Source organism: Melopsittacus undulatus, chromosome 6 (assembly GCF_012275295.1).
Source record: "Melopsittacus undulatus isolate bMelUnd1 chromosome 6, bMelUnd1.mat.Z, whole genome shotgun sequence".
In the NCBI taxonomy this organism is placed as follows: Eukaryota; Metazoa; Chordata; class Aves; order Psittaciformes; family Psittaculidae; genus Melopsittacus; species Melopsittacus undulatus.
Window position 1 is genome coordinate 10,590,383 of NC_047532.1, and position 19,460 is coordinate 10,609,842.

Consider the following 19,460-nt stretch of genomic DNA (forward strand, 5'->3'; position numbering starts at 1 on the left):
ATTTCTTCCACTCACGCGAAATTTAAAAGAATAAAAGTCTACAGTGTCAGAAACCACAGAATTTCATAACATCCGTGACTAGTTATGACACCAGCTGATGGAGGAGGAGTTTAACTGTTCCATAGCTGCATTGTGTTTAAGCCAGAGGTATCAGTGTTTCTTGTGCAGAGAAAGCAATTAGTGGACATATTTCTGGCACTGCTGGAAGGTAGGATTGTCATAGCTGGTGTAGGTGAAAGAGAGCAGCAGGTTCCCCTCCAGCACTGGCCAGATGGACTGGGTGAAGCACAAAACACCCTGGGAGTTGTGCAGTATCCTACAGTACTTGTCAGGAGTGTTTGACGTGGTTGTTTGTTGGTGTTCCTACTCATGCTCTAGCTGTTGTTTTTTTGGCACTTAAAGAGACTTATCAGAAAGAAAAGATGGACAGAAACAGAGTGCAGAAGGTCTCACCTCTTAAGGAGTAATTTAGTTCATGATTCTTCATTTGTCATAGAATCCCAGAATCCCAGCCTGGTTTGGGTTGGAAGGGACCTTAAAGCTCCTCCAGTTCCAACCCCTGCCACGGGCAGGGACCCCTTCCACTGGAGCAGCTTGCTCCAAGCCCCTGTGTCCAACCTGGCCTTGAACACTGCCAGGGATGGGGCAGCCACAGCTTCTCTGGGCACCCTGTGCCAGCGCCTCAGCACCCTCACAGGGAAGAGCTTCTGCCTAAGAGCTCAGCTCAGTCTCCCCTCGGGTAGGTTCAAGCCATTCCCCTTGGCCTGTCCCTACAGGCCCTTGTCCCAAGCCCCTCTCCAGGTTTCTTTCCTGCAGCCCCTTTAGGCACTGGAGCTGCTCTCAGCTCTCCCCTTCAGGAGCCTTCTCTTGTCCAGGCTGCCCCAGCCCAGCTCTCTCAGCCTGGCTCCAACTCTGTGCTTGTCTTAGGCAAAGATTTCTCAGAAGTTGCTATAGAGGTTTAAATTCTAAACTAATTTGATTTCTTTTTAGCGGATTCCAACTCCTTTAGCAGTTTTCAGTTAAATAGCTTTGTGTACACATACAAGTAGAACCCTTGTTTGCAATATATGCAGTTGACTGTGTCCCTTTAAAGCCAGATGGTTTGAATTAGTGCCTTTTTCACCAGCTCCATTGAAACCAGCAGGAAGCAGCAATTCTAGGGAGTGAGAGAAGCAGAAATTCCAGGGAGGCATCACACTGCTTCCTGCTCCAGCTGCAGCGGCTGTGCAGAGTCCTGCCCTGTTCAGTGGTTCAGTGCCAATAGAGGAGGAGGTCTGAAGTCTTGTTAGCCCTTTGGAGGAGTCATTTTACCTTGGAATGCTAATGCCAACCATTGCACAGAGTATTAACACTCTTACACTGCTTGAGCAATATAAGAGGTGATGGAAACATAACTCATCTGAGTGGCACCTTCTTGCATGAGTATGTGACAGTCAGGCATGGTGTTATGCTAAGAGTGAGATACCTGTTGAGTGGAAATGCTGAAAACCTTTGTCTAATAGACCATTTTCCCCCAGTTTTTCCCCATCTCCTCAGGCCAGGCATGAGGTTTCACCAGTGACCTCTTAAGTTCCAGCCTCAGGGCTGAAGACTGATGGATTTTGACTTTTAACTGGTTTTATTTAGAAGTTTAAAATATGTATCTGATGTAAACAGATGACTTCCCCAGAAGTTGTTAAAGCTTATTCCTCTTTTCTTACAAGATACTACTTTACAAACTGGCATGGGACCAGTGAAAACGAGCCCTCAGTGTGGAGGCATTCCCCAAGGAAGGCAAAGAACTACGAGAAGAAGCTGGGACCAGAAGGAACCCCTATTCTTGATGCAAACTCATTAGAATACATATTTGCCCAGGTAAGAGGTTGTTTGCAAGTATCTCTGCCATTGTAGTCACACAAAAACTATTTGATCCAGTAGAAGCTGCTTTAATGACCTATTTTCAGACTTTTCAAGTACGTGGAACATTATGTGTTAATTTTGGTGTTTTCTTCATAATTCTGAGTGGTGGAAAGAAAGTGTGCTACAGGAAGAACAATCTGCCCATATGCAGGGTGTGTAAAGAAACTTACCTCACTGTCCAGAAAGAAAGGGCTATATCTTTATAGCGTATTTTCTGTCAATATTAACCATTTTTGGATATAAAGGCTATCACCTTTTCTTTCGTGAAACATTTGTAGTAACTTTGACATCTGTAATCCTACAGGGGAGCATTGGGAGAATTAAAACTGACAGTATGGTGTCCTTTTAATGAAGGTTTTTCTACTGTGTGGTATTAAAACACTGACTGGTAGTAACCACTGTCCCACAGGCCTTCCATGCTGTTTTTCCTTCCTTCTGTTGTGCCTCCCTTGTTGGCAGTACATATAGCACACCAGACGTGGCAAGTAAAGCAGGGTCCCTATTTCAGAAAGCTTGTGCTCTTGTACAGAAAAGTTTGTATACACACAAATGATTTTGCAAACCAGAAGCTGCCTGGTTTCACCAAAGAAAAGGGAACACTGAAGCTGATGAAGGCTTGTGAAATGAGCAAATTAAACGTACATGGAAGAACTTGTTTACTGTTAATTCTGAGTATAATTACTGCAGAACTTTCAGGCTTTGAAATATGATTGTGTCCTTCAGCAGAAGAAAGAACATGAAGCTGCTCTAGTGAATCCTTGTTGTATTGTGAAATCACAGTAAGAAAACCGAGTGAGCTACAGCTCTGTGTGCATTTTAATGGTGCCACTTGCATTCTAAAGTAGTAAAAAAAGCAACTATCTTTTCTTCAAGAAGAATGAAAACACCATTTAAGTTGTGGATTGAGTAGGGACCTTAAGGGATATTGTCAGATAATGTTGCCTTAAGCATTTACTTTTGGGTAATAACATTAAAAGAAAGGCCAAACAGAAAGAAGTGATCCTTGTATAAGGCAACTTCAGAAATGTCTTTGCTCTTTGGTAGCCAAATATTTTTCATGCTGTCACAGAGTAAAGCAGCTGCAGTCTTGGCTTTGAGATGTGGCTTAGTGTGGGGTTCATCCTTGAGGTGCTTTCCAACCTGGCCTTCTGTGACTCATAGGCTTATCCAGTCCAACCATTCCCAGCCCTGCCAAGGCCACCCCTAACCCATGGCACTGAGGCCTCGTCTCCACAGTGTGTGAACACTTGCAGGGACGGTGCCTGCAGCCCTGCCCTGGGCAGCCTGTTCCAATGCCTGAGCACCCTCTGGGGCAGGAATTGTTCCTCATCTCCATCTAAACCTGCCCTGGTGCAGCTTGAGGCCGTTTCCTTTTGTCCTATCACTTACTACTTAGAAAAGACCAGCCATGAGGTGATGAAGGGCAGAGCTAAAGCAAAGACATCAAGTATTTATTCTGTACCAGAACAGAAAAATGATGATGGTGCTAGAAGAGGACAGGGTGATGCTTTCTTTAGCTAATTACAATAAAGGTTAATTTTTGGTGTGGGTTAACATATAAAAGAAGAGGGCAGGGGGTTTGGAAGTGTCTGAGCAGTGCGAGTGTTCTACCTGTGTGTCTGCTCGTGTCCCTGGTGAAAACCACAACGCTGTGGACTGTTGGTGGTTCCATCAATCTCTTCAACAAACTGTCATTGTAAAAGACTTCTGTCAGGCACAGATGTTGGTGTTTCTTCTCACATAGGCAGGGTTTGTGGGTGACTAGTGCTTGCCTCTGTTTTTCTGGTCAAAGGGAAGACTGTGTCTGTTGCATAGCTCTTCCCTTCTCCTCCTACCCCTTCCTGTCCTGGCTTTCAGCTTTGGGTGACTCTTGCTTGAGGAGAGCCTCTGATCTTGTGACATATAGCTTGCTCATAGGAAAATCATGACAAATACCAAATCTGGTAACCTATTTTTTCCTTGCTTCCTATCAAGGGTCAGTATGACTTAGTGAAAGGCCTGGCACCAATCCGTGATCCTAAAAATGATCAAGAGGTTCATGAAATTGAAAATGAATGCCTGGGCATGGCTGTCCTTGCAATCTCTCACTATGCCATCAAGAAAAATGTGAAGCTTCCAGAGCTTCCCAAAGATATGAGGTGAGCTGGGATAACTTCTTTGTCAACTGTTGGATCTGTTGCGCTTGTCTTCCAGAAGGGATTTTAAGCATTTTACCTTCCAGGGTTCGACGGTACAGGAGTTACCAGTTCCATGCTACTATTGCTAACTGGGGCTTCCTAATCTTGTCAATAGGGATGTGTATTAGAAAACCTGATTTTTTTTCTCATCTGGAAAGTATTTGAAATCTATGAAGCTAGAGCAGCCAGCCCACTGATGTGCTGGGTACCAAGTGGCTTGCTGTAGATTCAGGCTTCTGGGTTAGTAGGGTCAGAAATGACAGCATTAAGTGGCAACCTAATGAGGAAGTTAGAGTAAATCAATTTGATTATTTATTTGAGCGGGCTGTATCCATCTGACTAGAAAGCTATCAGAAAAGGTTATTACCTGAAGTTCTGTTGGCTATTAATGCTGTAAACACTTCTACGGTACCAGCTGCACAGTGCTTTGCTGCATCCTTTTCTCTGTAATGTTCCAAGTAAGGCAGCTGCACATTTTAGAGAGTGAAAAGCTTAGGAGACAATAGTATTAACTCATAGCATTGTTTTTCCTTCTAGTTACAAACATTACATTCCTGAAACCTTGAACAAGACTATCAGACAGAGGAATTTCTTAACCAGGATTCGGATAAATAATGTTTTCAAGCATTTCCTTAAAGAGTTTAACAACAAAACCATTTGCGACAGTAGCGTGACTTCACGGGATCTCAAAGTGAAATACCTGTCAACCATGGAGACCTTGACCAAACATTATGGAGCAGAAATTTTTGAGACTTCTTTTTTGCTGATTTCATCTGAGAATGAAATAAACAGATCTAATTGTGGAGACAATGAGATGCTCCCACTCTATGAAGTCATCGTAACGGGAAACAATGGAATTCAGTGGAGGCTCAAGCCAAATGTAAGTATCCCTTGATAAATGGGAGTTAGAGGATTGCTGGGGGGGAATAATAACTGGAAAAAATGATCATGATCTTCAGACACTGTGGATCAGCTCTTTATTGAAAGGACTTCTTTTGTAGGATTTATGCAGGTTGGAAGGGACCTCAGGAGGTGTCTAGTCCCAGCCTGCTGTTCAGGGTTAGCTTTGAGATGAGACCAGGTTGCTCAGGGCTTTATCCATTATTTTGGTCTTGAAAACTTCCAAGGGTGGGCACTGCACAATCTCCGTGCACAAGCTGTTTAGCAGGAAGATCAAAGACTCTACTGTGTAATTAAAGGTTATACAGTGCTGGGGCACTGGCACAGGGTGTCCAGAGAAGCTGTGGCTGCCCCATCCCTGGCAGTGTTCAAGGCCAGGTTGGACACAGGGGCTTGGAGCAAGCTGCTGCAGTGGAAGGGGTCCCTTTGTCAGTAATTTGTCAGTAAAAACACTGGGCTAAGAAAGACATGTTTTTATTAGTTACCTTTATCCAAAATGTATTTGCAGTCTGTACAGACAGAGAAAGAAAAGAAGAAGAAAACCGATGGCAAAACCAGAAAGGATGAAGAGAAACTCAAAATTCGAGACACCTGGAACAGTTTCTCTTACTTTCCTGAAATCACCCACATTGTCATCAGGGAGTCTACAGTCAGCATTAACAAGCAGGATAACAAAAGGATGGTAAGAACTAAGCCTTGGATAGGTTTCCCTCCCCTGGGAAGCTCTTGTGGCACAGTGTTGTTGGGTCAAGAGGTGACAGCCTCCTTGAGGAACATTTGAACTCCTAGATAGCAGTTAAACATGCTGTCCCTACCACTGTACAGATGCAGAAGTGGTAGGTAGAAGAGCAGCAAGTTGGTGAGCATCATTGATTCTCTACACTTGTTACTGTACACCACCAGTGTCTGGTGGCCTCCTTGCTGTGCTTCTCAGTCCTTGGCTTTCCTATGTACACCTTTGATAGCCACAAGCAGCATCAGCAAGTGTGGTAGAGAGGAGACAGATCCAGAAAGGACCTGGGAAGGAAGGAGGTTTCTAGATACGCAATTTAAGCATCCGAAGTGGTTCTTTCTGTGGGCTGCCTGCTATTAGAATTGGGAAAGGAGCTGCCTAAGTGCCCTTGTCTTCAAGTGCAGTGTGACTGCCCCATTCCTGAACTGTGGCATTTCACAAAAGCTGGCACAAGATTGTGCTTTAGAGATCTCGTGTAGGATTACAGCAGAACATGTCATGCTGGAGAACTGAAGTTTCTAGCAAGTAATGGGTGAGGAGAACAGAGGATGGTCAACATTGGCTCTCTAAATGTGGTTTTCTGTTGTATGTTTCTGGACAATTTTTTAGCTACTCTATGCAAAAATCTCTGGATATTGAAGCACTCCTGAAATGTTTTATCAGAACTGTATGAATTCTTTACCCTTTTGTTGTAGGAATTAAAGCTGTCCTCACATGATGAGGCCCTGTCGTTCGCGTCGTTGATAGATGGGTACTTCAGACTTACAGCAGATGCTCACCATTACCTCTGCACAGATGTGGCTCCTCCGCTGATTGAGCACAACATAAAAAACGGATGCCATGGACCCATTTGGTAAGGAAAATGTTTGTTATTTTGCTACTTGAATAATTAGTCCTCTAATCCTGCTGCATTGAAGATAGTGAGTCCACTGAGGAAATTAGACATTTGGAAGGCTGTTAATTACCAAAAAGCTGTAGAACAACTTAAGTTTGCTAAGGATTGTGTGGAAAGAACCCATCACTGTTTCTCTCCACATAAATTGACTCATCTCTAAAGCAAGTGTTTCCTCATAATAGGAGTATTTTGAGGCTTACTCTACTAATAGATATGAAGACCATTGTCTGTTGGACAGATAGAAAAATTTAGGTAAACAGCATTGAGCTGTATCTACACTGACCCCAGGAGTCCTTGGGTGGATGAACAAAGCCTTTGGTTGTTTTAAATAGCTAAAGCAATTATGTTCCTTTCATAGAATCATAGAACCACAGGCTGGTTTGGGCTGGAAGGGACCTTAAAGCTCCTCCAGCTCCAACCCCTGCCACAGGCAGGGACCCCTTCCACTGGAGCAGCTTGCTCCAAGCCCCTGTGTCCAACCTGGCCTTGAACACTTCCATCTTTTTGGCTTTTCTTTTTATGTTTGAAGATACACTATATAGAAAACTGAGAGTTTATGTGTGCACTGTGTTAGATGCAGAATTTCCCCATTAAGCATGCTAAGAGCTTAACAAATCTTACTTCCCTTGTTCTGAGCAGCTGAATGCCAGTGTGTGTAATGCACACAACTAAATCATGTTTTAATAATAATAACATAAATATTTCTAAGTTGCTGTTACACATTTTTGTACCAGATACAGAATTTATTCTCCTGTATGTTTCCTAATAATATATTTGGGATGCAACTGCTCATTGGTTGTTTTTCCTCATGTGTACATTGGCTCTTTCAGCACGGAATATGCCATCAACAAGCTGCGCCAGGAAGGGAACGAAACAGGAATGTATGTGCTGAGATGGAGCTGCACAAACTTTAACCACATTCTCATGACAGTGACTTGTTCTCAAGGCTCAGAGGTACGTCAGGTGTGGAGCCCCAGCACTAATCTGATCATGAGCTGAAGACTGGCAGCTCACTGTAATCCATGCTCTGCATATGTGTTCTTTAGGGCAGTCACCCTTAAGTCTGTGTGATAACTGGTGCAGCACAGGGTAGAGAAGTCTGCTCATAGCTTCATTTTCCCCAGACCCTCTACAAATAAGCTGTATCTACAAAGATGATTCAAGACACCCAAAACATTTCCATTCATAGCCATAAAGCTGTGCAAGAACATGGTTGAAATTGAACATTTTGAACTCCTATGGTGTGAGAATGACATACACAATTTGTCACTGTAACTTAGCTAATGTTTCTTGAACATGGGTTTAATTATACAAATGTATTTCTCCTGACACACTGGAAAAGAACAGGGCATGAGGACAGTTCCCTTTACATGTAGAACACCACAGAAGGAGATAGATACACAGCTGGGGGAACATACTTCTTGAAAGATGATTGATAAGCAAAAGCTTGTGATGAGGGATAGGTGAGGAAACCAGATAGTGATGGTGACAAGTAGAAAAGAAGAATGCAGGAACTGCACACAAGTTCAGCTGAGGTCTGCAGTTGATTTGCTGCTTTGGAGAAAATACTTCAGGTGTTCACACAAGGATAATACTAGCATAAACACATATAAATTGCTGTTCTTCCCTTAGAAATACAGGTAAATAGGATCAACCATGAGGTCAAGAAGGGATATTTGGTACTGGGTTCATCTTCTGTAGACACTTCTAAAAGACAGGACAATCTGAAATAAGAAATCAGTTGTGCTTTGGAAAACATTCAACCTCTTTGCAAGGCTTAGTGACAAAAGGGAAAGGTGACATGAAGCTGTGGTACGGTAGAGGTGAGGAAGAGGCCTTGAAAGGGCTGAGATAGGTAAGTGCAAAAGTTCAGCCTTTGAAACTGTAAAGTGTGAGCAGCAGCCTGAAATGGTTTCACTTGTTGAACAGTCTGGGTTGTGAAAGGGAGCTGTGCTATTTTTAAGTGGAGATGTTGAAACCATGGTCCAGCTTCTGCAGTTCTTGACCAAATGAAGAGAAGGTTCCTTCAGGAAGAGTCAGGGCTTCCACATACTCTCAGGCTCTGCAAAACACACAAGCCATAATTTGGGGCTTGTTAGATGGTTCAATCTTCGTGTTGCTGCTCTTCCACTCTGTTATTGTAAGTCTTCCTGGGACTGAAGGTTATAGGAATTTTAGGGCTTTTTCTACTGTGTTGGAGTTAGAGGACCGTGGCATAGAGGCAAGTGATTACTGGTCCTATGTGTAATTTCAAAGGCTTTTGGGAAGTTTTTTGTGGCTTAACAAATATTCTTTCACTTCAATGATTATATTTTGTATTTTTCTCCCTTTCCCCCCCCCCATTTGCAGATGGGAAATAGTTCAGTCCAGTACAAAAACTTCCAGATTGAAGTGAAGAAAGGTGGATACTTCCTACATGGATCCAACAAATCTTTCTCATCCTTAAAAGAGCTAATGGATCACCTGAAGGGACAAATACTCCGGACAGACAACATAAGCTTTACACTGAAGAGGTGCTGCCAACCAAAACCAAGAGGTAGTGTGTCCTTTAAGAGGAGCAACAAACTTTGTTGTTGAAAGGAAACAAATTGCAAGGATAAGAGGCATTCTTGGTGTCTAATTTGTTCTGTGTTCTCATGTGAAGCTCATTTGTGACTTAAGAAGTGATATTTAAGGTTTCGCTTCTCCACGGAGGAGGAGCCTTATCAAAAAGCAAACCCAAGCCCTGAGAACAAGGTTTTAGGGGTTTCCTTTCCCTGTTACAAGCTCAGCACAGGATGCTCAGGGGGTGGTGCTTCTCATGAGCCTTCTTTGGGTGAACTTTTCACATGACACTGAGAAGAGTTCTGGTTTCCCTTTTTGCACCTCGAAGCTGGCCCTGCAGAGGTGGCCTTCTTTGAAAGGCAAAGGTCACAGCTGACTCAGAGCCATGGGCTGCAGTGCTGTGGTGAAGCAGGGACCACGTAAAGTTCTTCCTTTGCTTCACCACGTCACGTACGCCAGGCAGTGTCACCATGCATCACATCGTGTTCCTCTGGCAAAGGAGGGTTGCAGCCTGCAGTGGTTGTGTGGCAAGCTCTGGTTTGAAGCTTGTTTGCTCTCCTGTTGAGCTGTTGTTTAGTCTATTAATCATGAAGCAGAAGGGAAAGCTGGCTCTGCAACTTGTTAGCAAGCAGAACAGCCTTGGAGTCAGTAAATCCATCTGTGAGGTCAGATTTGAGAGGGCTGGGACAATCCTGCGTTTGTTAAACTGCCCATGCCTGCACTTACTGAAATGGTTTGCAGCTGAGTTTTGTATGAAAGGGGAAACACAGTGGTGTGATTGTGTGATCTGATAGTGGTTTCCTGTTAGAAGGGAAATAACTGAGCTGCATTAATTACCTGCTTGTTCTGATGGTTGTAGAGGAGAGTTCTCTGTAGATGGACACTGAGCTTAGCAGCACTTTGAGGAACCTTGTCTGGAGCATGAAGAGGTTATACATTGTGACTACATTTTGACAGCTGTATTTGAAATAAAGTGAATTGAGTCAAGGAGTAGACTGCCCACTTCAGCTTTTCACTGGAATTACAGTGGGATCCAGCACATTATCTGTGCTGTTCCCTGTTCTGCCTATTCCCTGTTTAGGGTATTTTTTTCCCGTTCTTTTTAAGTCTATTTAATTGTTTATTCACAAAGGTGTTTAGGGGATGCAGAAATAAAGCTGGTTTCCAGTGTATGGTTCATAACCGGTTGTTTTCAGAGTTCTAGATCCCAGTTTAGCCCTGATGCACATGTGCTGCTCACAGGGATGGGAAGACCAGATGCACACAGACATCTAAAGCCATTGTAATGTAATAAATAAAGCCTGCTGTTCAACACAGGAAGGCAAAACTCATGTGCAAGGCGCTGGGATCTAACCTTGCCTCTCCCTGACCAGAAGCAGCAGGGAGGAAGAACAAGCCTTTGAGTCTTTTCCTTCTGTTCCATTTCCCATTCCCCAGTTTAATTCCAGTGCTTTGGAAACAGACTGTTGGCGTTTCCCAGGGTGCAAGAAGTGTTCAAGGAAGTAAAATGGAAATGAGACTCCAGCTACCTCTTAACCCATCTGCACACTGCAGGAGGGACTGTGTGGTATTTTACTTAGCATACAGCAGAGTTATTGCCTCTTGTAGTCCTGGGTATTCATTTGTGCAGTAACCACTGTTCAGTTTCTTAATATCAGCCCCAATATGGCTACTATTAACATTGTGTGTATAATATAAAGTATGTAGCTCTGCTGTAGTGAATTCTCTGTTGAATGACATAAGTTACTTGAGCAGAAACTAAGTCAAAGTCTCTTCTTTCCTCCCTGCTCATCCATCTGGGGCTTTACTTTGCAGTAAGCACAGGCAGCAACGTTACTAACTGCGAAGGGTGGATGCAGTTGTTCTGACAAGTCCTAAAGGATCTTTTCTCTCCCTGCCTTCCAGAAATCTCCAACTTGCTGGTTGCAACCAAGAAGGCGCAGGAATGGCAGCCAGTCTATCACCTGGGGCAGCTGAGCTTCCATCGAATCCTTAAGGAAGAAATCATGCAGGTGGGTAGCTGCTGAACTCTGATTCTCTCTTGTAATCAAACAAGTGCAGTATCCCATTGTACCCTGTTCAGTAATACAAAAATCACCCCGTTCCAGCTGGTTCTTTCACTCTCATTTCTCCTCAGCAAAGCTTAATTTGAATCTTTATTTGCATTAAAGCCTCTTATTGCAGAACCTAATTGTTTACCTGTCCTTGTGTGGAAAAAGAAGAGCAGTTTGGAAGTAATGCCTGTCACTAGGAATGAAATTGGTATTTGAGCAGGTTTCTAATGGCTGTAGAGAGAGATGCTTCTAAGGTCATTCTTAAAACACCATGAAGGTCTTAAGAGCTGTTTTTCTGAGGTGCTTTGTTTGTAAATGTGGCTGTATCTGTTAAAGCCTCACATATCAGGAAACGGGGAGCTTGGAGGTTTAAGATAATATCCTCCAGTAAAAACCAAGGGTGAAGTGTTCAAAAGCTCTGAAGAGTCTCAGCATTCAGAATCCTGTGTTCCAGACTGATTCAGCACCCGAATTTTCCATCACTTATTTCAATCAGTGATGCTAAATCCTGAACAAACCACACAGTGGCTGGAATGCACAATCACATTTGATGCTTCTGAAAGACCTGAGCTCTTCAATCATGCACTTAACTGCTTCAGTTAAACAGAAAGGTTTGGGGGTTTTGTTAACTTGCATCACTGCCCAGAGAGATGTAGATTAGGTTAATATTGATGCTGGTATTTACAGTCAGGGTGCAGGCTTCCTGCAAAAATATCCCAAGGTGGCATCCTCTGTTATTTTAGGAGGAAATTACTTTCCCAGACAAAGCATTCCATTGAAGTATTACTTCCTCCAACTTTTGGAAAGACATTAAAGGTTGCCTCAATAGCAGCTTATTGTAAATAAGAGGCCAGTAATTATTTATTCATTTGGTGTTTAGTCTGATAATGTTAAACCACACTGAACCTGTGTGATGTTAATGGAGATGTAGTAGCTCTTTTGTATCAGATGAGTTTCCAGTGGTGAGTATGCTGAGAGGGACCACTAAAGCAAAGGATAACACAGTGTCATTGGTTTCTCACTGCTAATTGTAAGTCTATATGTAGCTAGATCAAGTGGAGGGCTAAGTGCACTCTCTACTTGGAGAAGCAGCATACAGTGCAGATCCAAGTATTGGTGTAAATCTATCCTTGTTTGCTTCATGTCCTGGTTGAAACATCTATTGTGTGTTACATCTTAGGGTGAACATCTTGGAAGAGGGACGAGAACACAGATTTACTCAGGGATCCTCAACTACAAAGAAGATGAGAACGAAGGCTATCAAAATGAGAAAGAGATTAAAGTCCTCCTCAAAGTCTTGGACCCCAGCCACAGAGACATTTCTTTGGCAAGTTTTATCCTTTTTGTCTGTTGTACTACAGCTATGGACCTCAGTTGTATTTGGTTAACTATGAAAAGCCTTTAAAAGAAGGGCTTGTGCATCTGTAGTTAAGGGGATGGGAAATACTGAAGGTGTATCTCACCATTTTAGGCAGTCAGATCCATCAATGACCAGCATTTTGGAATTACTCAGTAGGCAGTGGCATCAGGTCTGGCTGGAGCACGCCAGCACTGGTTTCACCCTGCACACGTGCAGACCATAAGCACATCCCTACCACTGCTGACCCTCTATGTTCCTAGTAAAACACAGTGATTCTGCAGATGGTTTTGTTACTTGATGGTTGCAGTTGTTGAACACTTGGATGAGTGTGGCAGTGACCAGCAGTTTCATGGCTGACCTCTTTTGCTTCCCAACAGGCATTCTTTGAGACAGCGAGCATGATGAGGCAGGTGTCTCACAAGCACATTGTCCTCCTCCATGGAGTCTGCGTCCGTGATGTGGAAAGTGAGTTTTGGGAACGTCTCTCCAGGCTTAGCAGGGACTGGGCACCGTTCAGTTCAGTGCTGGCACAGGGGAGATGGAGATAGCAGTTGCTGCCTCAGTTCACAGTGCAGACAGAAGTGGAATCAGAAACACAAGGCAGCTGCAGAGTCCTTTCTACTAACAAGTTTCCTCATCCAATAATGTCTTTAAATAAGTGCTGTATGGGATCACTTCTTGAGCTTGGAATGCCAGAGTGGTAGTGTCCATACAAACCAGCCTTCTGGCTTCCTTGGGAAGGCTTTGCCCTGTGGTCTTTGAAATGCTTTGCTTCAGGTTTGCTGTCCATTTACTACATAAAGCCACTCAGCCTTTTAATTTGGACTCTGAACACTGAAATTGCCTTTGGGGAAGGTGAAGTAGAGACATTCAATAACCATTGTGCCTTGGGGAGAGGGGAAGATAATAACAGGCCATTAGATCACTCCAGACACTGGTTACTGCAGTACTGACTTTATGTTCCTGATTTTATAGACATCATGGTTGAAGAGTTTGTTGAATTTGGGCCTCTGGATCTGTTTATGCATCGGAAAAGCGAAGTTCTGACAACTCCTTGGAAGTTCAAAGTTGCCAAACAACTTGCGAGCGCACTGAGCTACTTGGTAAGAAACCTCTTGACAAAAGCATTGCCTGTAGCTGCTACAGCCTGATGCTACTGAGGTTCCATGTGCATTAGTAACTAAGGAATTTGCTTTCTCAAGTGGGACTATACAATGTATGGGATATTCCTTTTGTACCCATATTGTTGCTTTAAATAAGGAGAAAGAATCTCAGAGGAGGTGATGAGCTCCTTTTTATCAGCAGGCCATGTGCCTGCAGTGATGCTCTTTGTGGAAAAGGAATATTATGGTGCCTAAGAGTGAACAGTATATTTCCCTATTCCCCCTTTCCCTGTTTTTCTCTAGGATAATTTCTTCCAAGCTGTATTTTTACATTTCAGCTTGGAGTGTTTTTCAGTGCTCCCCTGTGTTGTGGGTATGTCAGAACACTTGTAGAACATTGAGAACTGCACTCACTGTCCTTTTCCTTCCTTCCTGCAGGAGGATAAGGATTTGGTACATGGAAATGTGTGTACTAAAAACATCCTATTGGCAAGAGAGGGAATTGACACTGAATATGGTCCCTTCATAAAGCTGAGTGACCCAGGAATACCAATAACTGTGCTGACCAGACAAGGTATGGTACAGGAATTGGATTGCTTTCTTTGGTGGAGAAGGGGAAAGGAAGAAATTACAGAATCCCAGCCTGGTTTGTGTTGGAAGGGACTTTAAAGCCCATCCAGCTCCAACCCCTGCCACGGGCAGGGACACCTTCCACTGGAGCAGCTTGCTCCAAGCCCCTGTGTCCAACCTGGCCTTGAACACTGCCAGGGATGGGGCAGTGCCTCATCACCCTCACTTTTTCCTTGGAATATATATATATACCATTGATACCAGCTAGACTTGGCTCTAGTATAGAAGTGGCCAGCTTTAACAAACCTGAAAAGTAAATAAATGAGGGAATGTTGCTGATGGTGGGTGCTTGTTTTATTCCTTTCTCGTAAAAAGTCATGTTAAGTCAAGGGAGATAGATAGTGCAGAAGGAATCTCACCTCCTGGATGGCTCAAGGCACAAGCTTGTAAAATGCACAGGAACACCCTTCAGGGAACAGGGGCTTGGGAATGAAGATTTCCCTGAAGGTAGACAAGTAGTGCAGCTTTAGTTTAGCTTAGTTAAGCGGGTGTTAGACCAGAATAACTGAGTTAGAAGGCTGTTTATTGAGTCCCTTGATACTAACTCCAGAACGCATTGATTCTGTGTTTGATCTCAGAATGCGTTGAGCGAATCCCCTGGATTGCACCCGAATGTGTTGAAGACTCCAAAAATCTAAGTGTTGCAGCAGATAAGTGGAGTTTTGGTACAACACTGTGGGAAATCTGCTATAATGGAGAAATCCCACTGAAAGACAAGACGTTAGCAGAGGTAAAACTGTGTACATAACCCTCTACCTTCCCATCTCTGATACAGCCTCCTTGGCACTGCAGTTTCCATACCCAACTTGAATTGCTTTCACCTGGCAGGAAAACCAGCTCAGCTGGACTTGGAAAGGGGCTGATTTGTGTCAACTGCCACAGGGTGCAGCAGGAATTCTTGTCCTTACTGTACAAATTGCTCATTATTGCTTCAACTTGACCTTGTTGAGCATTCTCAGTTAAACAGAACTGCTGCTGTTCTCACATTTGCCCTTTCCTAACCACTGTGTCCAGTTACAAAGTGATGGAGGTTCTGCTTACAAGCAGTTAGGTGGTTCTGTTCTTGCTTGTGTCTTTTGGACGCTGGTTCAGAACTAGTCTCCTGTGGAACACCATTATTCACTACGAAATCTAAAAGACATTAAATAAGCCTTGTCCTGCCTCCCTGCTGCAGTGTCTGTTCAGTGCTGCTGCGGTCCCTCAGCATATGTTCCAAACGTGCTTTTTCTCTCTTGAAGTGTTGCTGTGTTGGGAAGGGGATGGAGCAAAGCAGCTGCTGCTCATCTGAAGGAAATGACTGAGTCCTTGAGTCACTACAGGAGGTGGCTGAGGGGAACTGGCTGCCCTGGGTGCAGTCCCCTTCCTGCATGTGGAAGGCAGAGCTTAGAAAAATGCATCCTCATCCCATTTGCCCCGAAGCTGGTACCTTCTCAGGGGCTGTGAAGAGCAGGCAGTGTTGTGGTGTTTCCTTGGTGAGCATTTCCACTCAGCCATTTGTCCTGGTGCATAAATAACATGGCAAACCTGGAGGAAAAAGCACTTCTGAAAGATGAAATCTTCAGAGTGTTGTAGAACCTTCCATGTCTTTAAGTGGTTGCTCCAAACTACGTGAGATTCAGCACAATAATAATTCTCTGTGGGTAGGAGATGGTTTAGAGCTACTGCCGAAGAGGATGATTTCCTTGTCAAAGTTTATGTCCACAGTGAGTTAAGGACCCAGTGGTCACGTTTTCTGCTGTAGAACGTGGGTGTATTAAGCTAAAAGCTGAAATTCAAGCAGGAGTTTCCCTTTGCACCTTACAGAAAGAGAGGTTCTACGAGGGGCATTTTGTGTTGGCAACACCATCGTGCAAGGAGCTGGCTGACCTGATGAAGCAGTGCATGAACTATGACCCCCATCAGAGACCCTTCTTCAGAGCAATCATGAGAGACATCAACAAGCTGGAGGAACAAAGTAAGGCCTTGGCTGAAGAATGGCTGCTTTATTTGGCCAAGTCAGGACCCTCCAGGAGCATTGTCCTGTGTGTCCGGTTGTATTGATGCCAGGAGTGTGGTGTCCCTGCAGAAATGGAACTAACCCTTTCTGCAGATGAGTGCAAGTGGGATGTGTTTAATTCATGCTGTATGTGTGGCTGCAGTTGTGTTGGTTTTACTGCTGGCTCATTTGATGGTCCATATTTCATAGCAGTCAGTCAATAAAGGGCATAATTTTGCCTCCCATGTCTAGTAATATATAATCATGGAAGCTGAGTAACTACTAGAGGGTGGGAAGTATATGAAGAGAAGGCAGGATGCCTGGAAGGAGACCCAGCAAGCAACCCACAAGGTGAGGGGGAAGATGAGCAAGTGACAGACTGGCATGTGCAAGTGGAAGGAATTCCCTGGCAAACAGAAGGCAGGATTTAAGTAAAGGAAGTTGTGGCAGCAGGGATAGACACACTGAGAACAGTTCACTGGCAATGAAGTGTCCAAGATGTCCTGGCAGGAATCTGTCTGACCTGAGACTTGTTTTCCACCTTAGATCCTGACATTGTCTCAGAGAAGAAGCCCTTTACAGAGGTGGATCCCACTGTCTTTGAGAAGAGATTCTTGAAAAGAATCCGTGATCTGGGAGAGGTAAGAGGAATGTCGGGAGCAGAACACGGATACGTGTGTGTACACACAGCTGTGTGTGCTTTCTGTGTCACAACAGGAAGATGAGAGTCATAAATGCCCAAAATAGCATGTCACTAACACTGTGGTTAGCAAGTGTTGTGTTAAATAACACTCTTCCTTCTTCCTTTTACTATCAGGGCCACTTTGGCAAGGTGGAACTCTGCAGATACGATCCAGAAGGTGACAATACAGGGGAGCAAGTGGCAGTTAAATCCCTAAAGCCAGAGAGTGGAGGGAATCACATTGCTGATCTCAAGAAGGAAATAGAGATCTTGAGGAATCTTTATCATGAGAACATTGTCAAATACAAGGGAATTTGCACAGAAGATGGTAAGTCTTCATGGTGAATATTAAAAGTACACACTAGAAGTAAAAGGGTTGTCCTTTAAAAATGAAGCATTTTAAAAAGTAGAACAATCTTAGTTCAGTCTTAGGGGTTTAGGTCATTTTCTTTATGGAAAAAGCAGCAATTTACTATAGAATCCCAGCCTGGTTTGTGTTGGAGGGGAGCTCAAATCTCACCCAGCTCCAACCCCTGCCACGGGCAGGGACCCCTTCCACTAGAGCAGCTTGCTCCAAGCCCCTGTGTCCAACCTGGCCTTGAGCACTGTCAGGGATGGGGCAGCCACAGCTTCTCTGGGCAACCTCTTCCAATGCCCTCCAAGGCTTAGCTGTGAAGCCATGCTGGGCAAACCTGGATGTGAGCAACAGGTCAGTGTTCACACCAAATCCATACAAAACTGAGCACCTGGGCAGGATGATGGGGACTGTTCAGGAGTGAGCTGCCCCATCACAGCTGGGTCATCACCCCTTTAACCCAGAGGTCAGTGTTGGCAGCATCCAGTATTCACAGAAGAGAGCTCTCTTGTTTTATAGTTTTGCTTTTCAGTAGTGATTGTTCTAAGCCAGTATTAAAAGTTCAGTGACTCTCATGCCTGAATAGATTCTCTACTGGGTTGTGCAGGGACTGTCACTGGGGTTTAGCCCATAGTGTGGCCACACTCACATGAAACCATTAAAAACGCTGCCAGTTAATGGTGTTAATGATGTGGGAAGGGGAATGTTAAACCCTTGCTCTGTTGTTAGGTGGAAGTGGGATTAAACTCATCATGGAATTTCTTCCTTCTGGGAGCCTGAAGGAGTATCTGCCGCGGAACAAGAACAAAATCAATCTCAAACAGCTTCTCCGATACGCGGTTCAGATCTGCAAGGTGAGCCTGGCACCAGAGCCTTCCTGCAGCTCTTCTGCTTGAGTAGTTTAATGTTTAATTGAATAGAGGGAAGGGGAAAGAGCCTTGCTCAGTGAACAAAACTCTTCTCCTTCCTTTGTCCCAAGGAGCTGGATCCTGCAGCAGTCCCTCCAGTGCTTCAGGTGCTACTGGCACAAAGCTCAGCTAGGGAAGAATTACCAGGTCCCCTTGCCTGAAAGTTTATGATAGGAAGATGGGTTTGTGGTTAATGGTGGGGCTGGGCAGCTCACAAAGACCTGCTGCTGTGAAGGGGAAGCTGGAGAAAGCGATGTGAGTTGGAGCAAGTAGCATAAAAGGTTTTCTCCTCTCTTAGGGAATGGACTACCTGGGCTCCCGTCAGTACGTGCACCGTGACTTGGCAGCAAGAAACGTCCTTGTTGAAAGCGAGAACAGAGTGAAGATTGGGGACTTTGGTCTCACCAAAGCCATCGAGACAGACAAGGAGTACTACACAGTCAAAGACGACCTCGACAGCCCTGTCTTTTGGTAGTAACTGATAACTCATTTCCTTTAAGCAGACTGTGCAGGGCAGTAACTTGTCTGCTCCTGCAGACTCTGGCTTTTAGGTGTCCTGAAGAATTTTCTTGTTCTGATAAGAGACTGAAATACACAACATCAGAGCAAGGAAAATAAGTGAAGGTCCAATATCAGAGGAAGTAGAAGGCACCTGGTAGACTACACTTACCTACTCTGTGCCATTTATTTCTTCCTGCACTTAAAACCTTAACTGTTGTGATTTTTAATCTCCTTTAGTTTCACAGTGACTCTCTGTGTAACAGTTGTCCCTCATTTACTACTTCTGTGGCATCTCAAGCCCTATGGACACATAAATTTACGTGCAAGGACTCTCCAAACGTAGAATACATGTCTTTAGTTCACTTTAAATGCAGATGGGTGGTGCATATGTGAGATTTGTGTGGCTCTGGATGAAGATTAACACCGTGGTGTTGTGTCCACAGGTATGCTCCAGAATGCTTGCTTCAGAGTAAGTTCTACATCGCCTCGGATGTCTGGTCATTTGGGGTGACACTGTACGAGCTGCTTACCTACTGTGACTCGGAGTCCAGCCCCATGGCAGTAAGTGATTGGGAAGGAAATGGCTGCTCAAGTAGTTTAAATCAGATATTATACATAATATAGATTGTATTTTGGGGAGCAAGAAGTGGATGAATCTCTTAAGAAAACAGCCCTTATGGTTGTCTTTCACTAAAGAGCCTGTACGGAGGCAGGTTGTGACTGTGCAGCCTGCTGAGGAAGCTC

At 44.1% G+C, this 19,460-nt stretch overlaps 1 protein-coding gene across 2 annotated transcripts in view; it reads left to right on the top strand.

Annotated features, from left to right (window-relative positions):
• The window catches only part of JAK1 (Janus kinase 1), a 62,779-nt gene that overhangs the window by 40,620 nt on the left and 2,699 nt on the right, over positions 1 to 19,460 (top strand). For both annotated transcript variants that reach the window (XM_034063859.1, XM_005151181.3), the window contains 19 exons: positions 1,704 to 1,854; positions 3,874 to 4,037; positions 4,614 to 4,956; positions 5,485 to 5,658; positions 6,405 to 6,562; positions 7,435 to 7,558; positions 8,954 to 9,140; positions 11,054 to 11,160; positions 12,383 to 12,529; positions 12,940 to 13,027; positions 13,538 to 13,665; positions 14,104 to 14,239; positions 14,874 to 15,025; positions 16,099 to 16,249; positions 16,817 to 16,911; positions 17,088 to 17,280; positions 18,037 to 18,161; positions 18,514 to 18,686; positions 19,160 to 19,277. In XM_034063859.1, the coding sequence (XP_033919750.1) occupies positions 1,704 to 1,854; positions 3,874 to 4,037; positions 4,614 to 4,956; positions 5,485 to 5,658; positions 6,405 to 6,562; positions 7,435 to 7,558; positions 8,954 to 9,140; positions 11,054 to 11,160; positions 12,383 to 12,529; positions 12,940 to 13,027; positions 13,538 to 13,665; positions 14,104 to 14,239; positions 14,874 to 15,025; positions 16,099 to 16,249; positions 16,817 to 16,911; positions 17,088 to 17,280; positions 18,037 to 18,161; positions 18,514 to 18,686; positions 19,160 to 19,277 (2,914 nt within the window). The remainder of the gene's footprint in view (positions 1 to 1,703; positions 1,855 to 3,873; positions 4,038 to 4,613; positions 4,957 to 5,484; positions 5,659 to 6,404; positions 6,563 to 7,434; positions 7,559 to 8,953; positions 9,141 to 11,053; positions 11,161 to 12,382; positions 12,530 to 12,939; positions 13,028 to 13,537; positions 13,666 to 14,103; positions 14,240 to 14,873; positions 15,026 to 16,098; positions 16,250 to 16,816; positions 16,912 to 17,087; positions 17,281 to 18,036; positions 18,162 to 18,513; positions 18,687 to 19,159; positions 19,278 to 19,460) is intronic.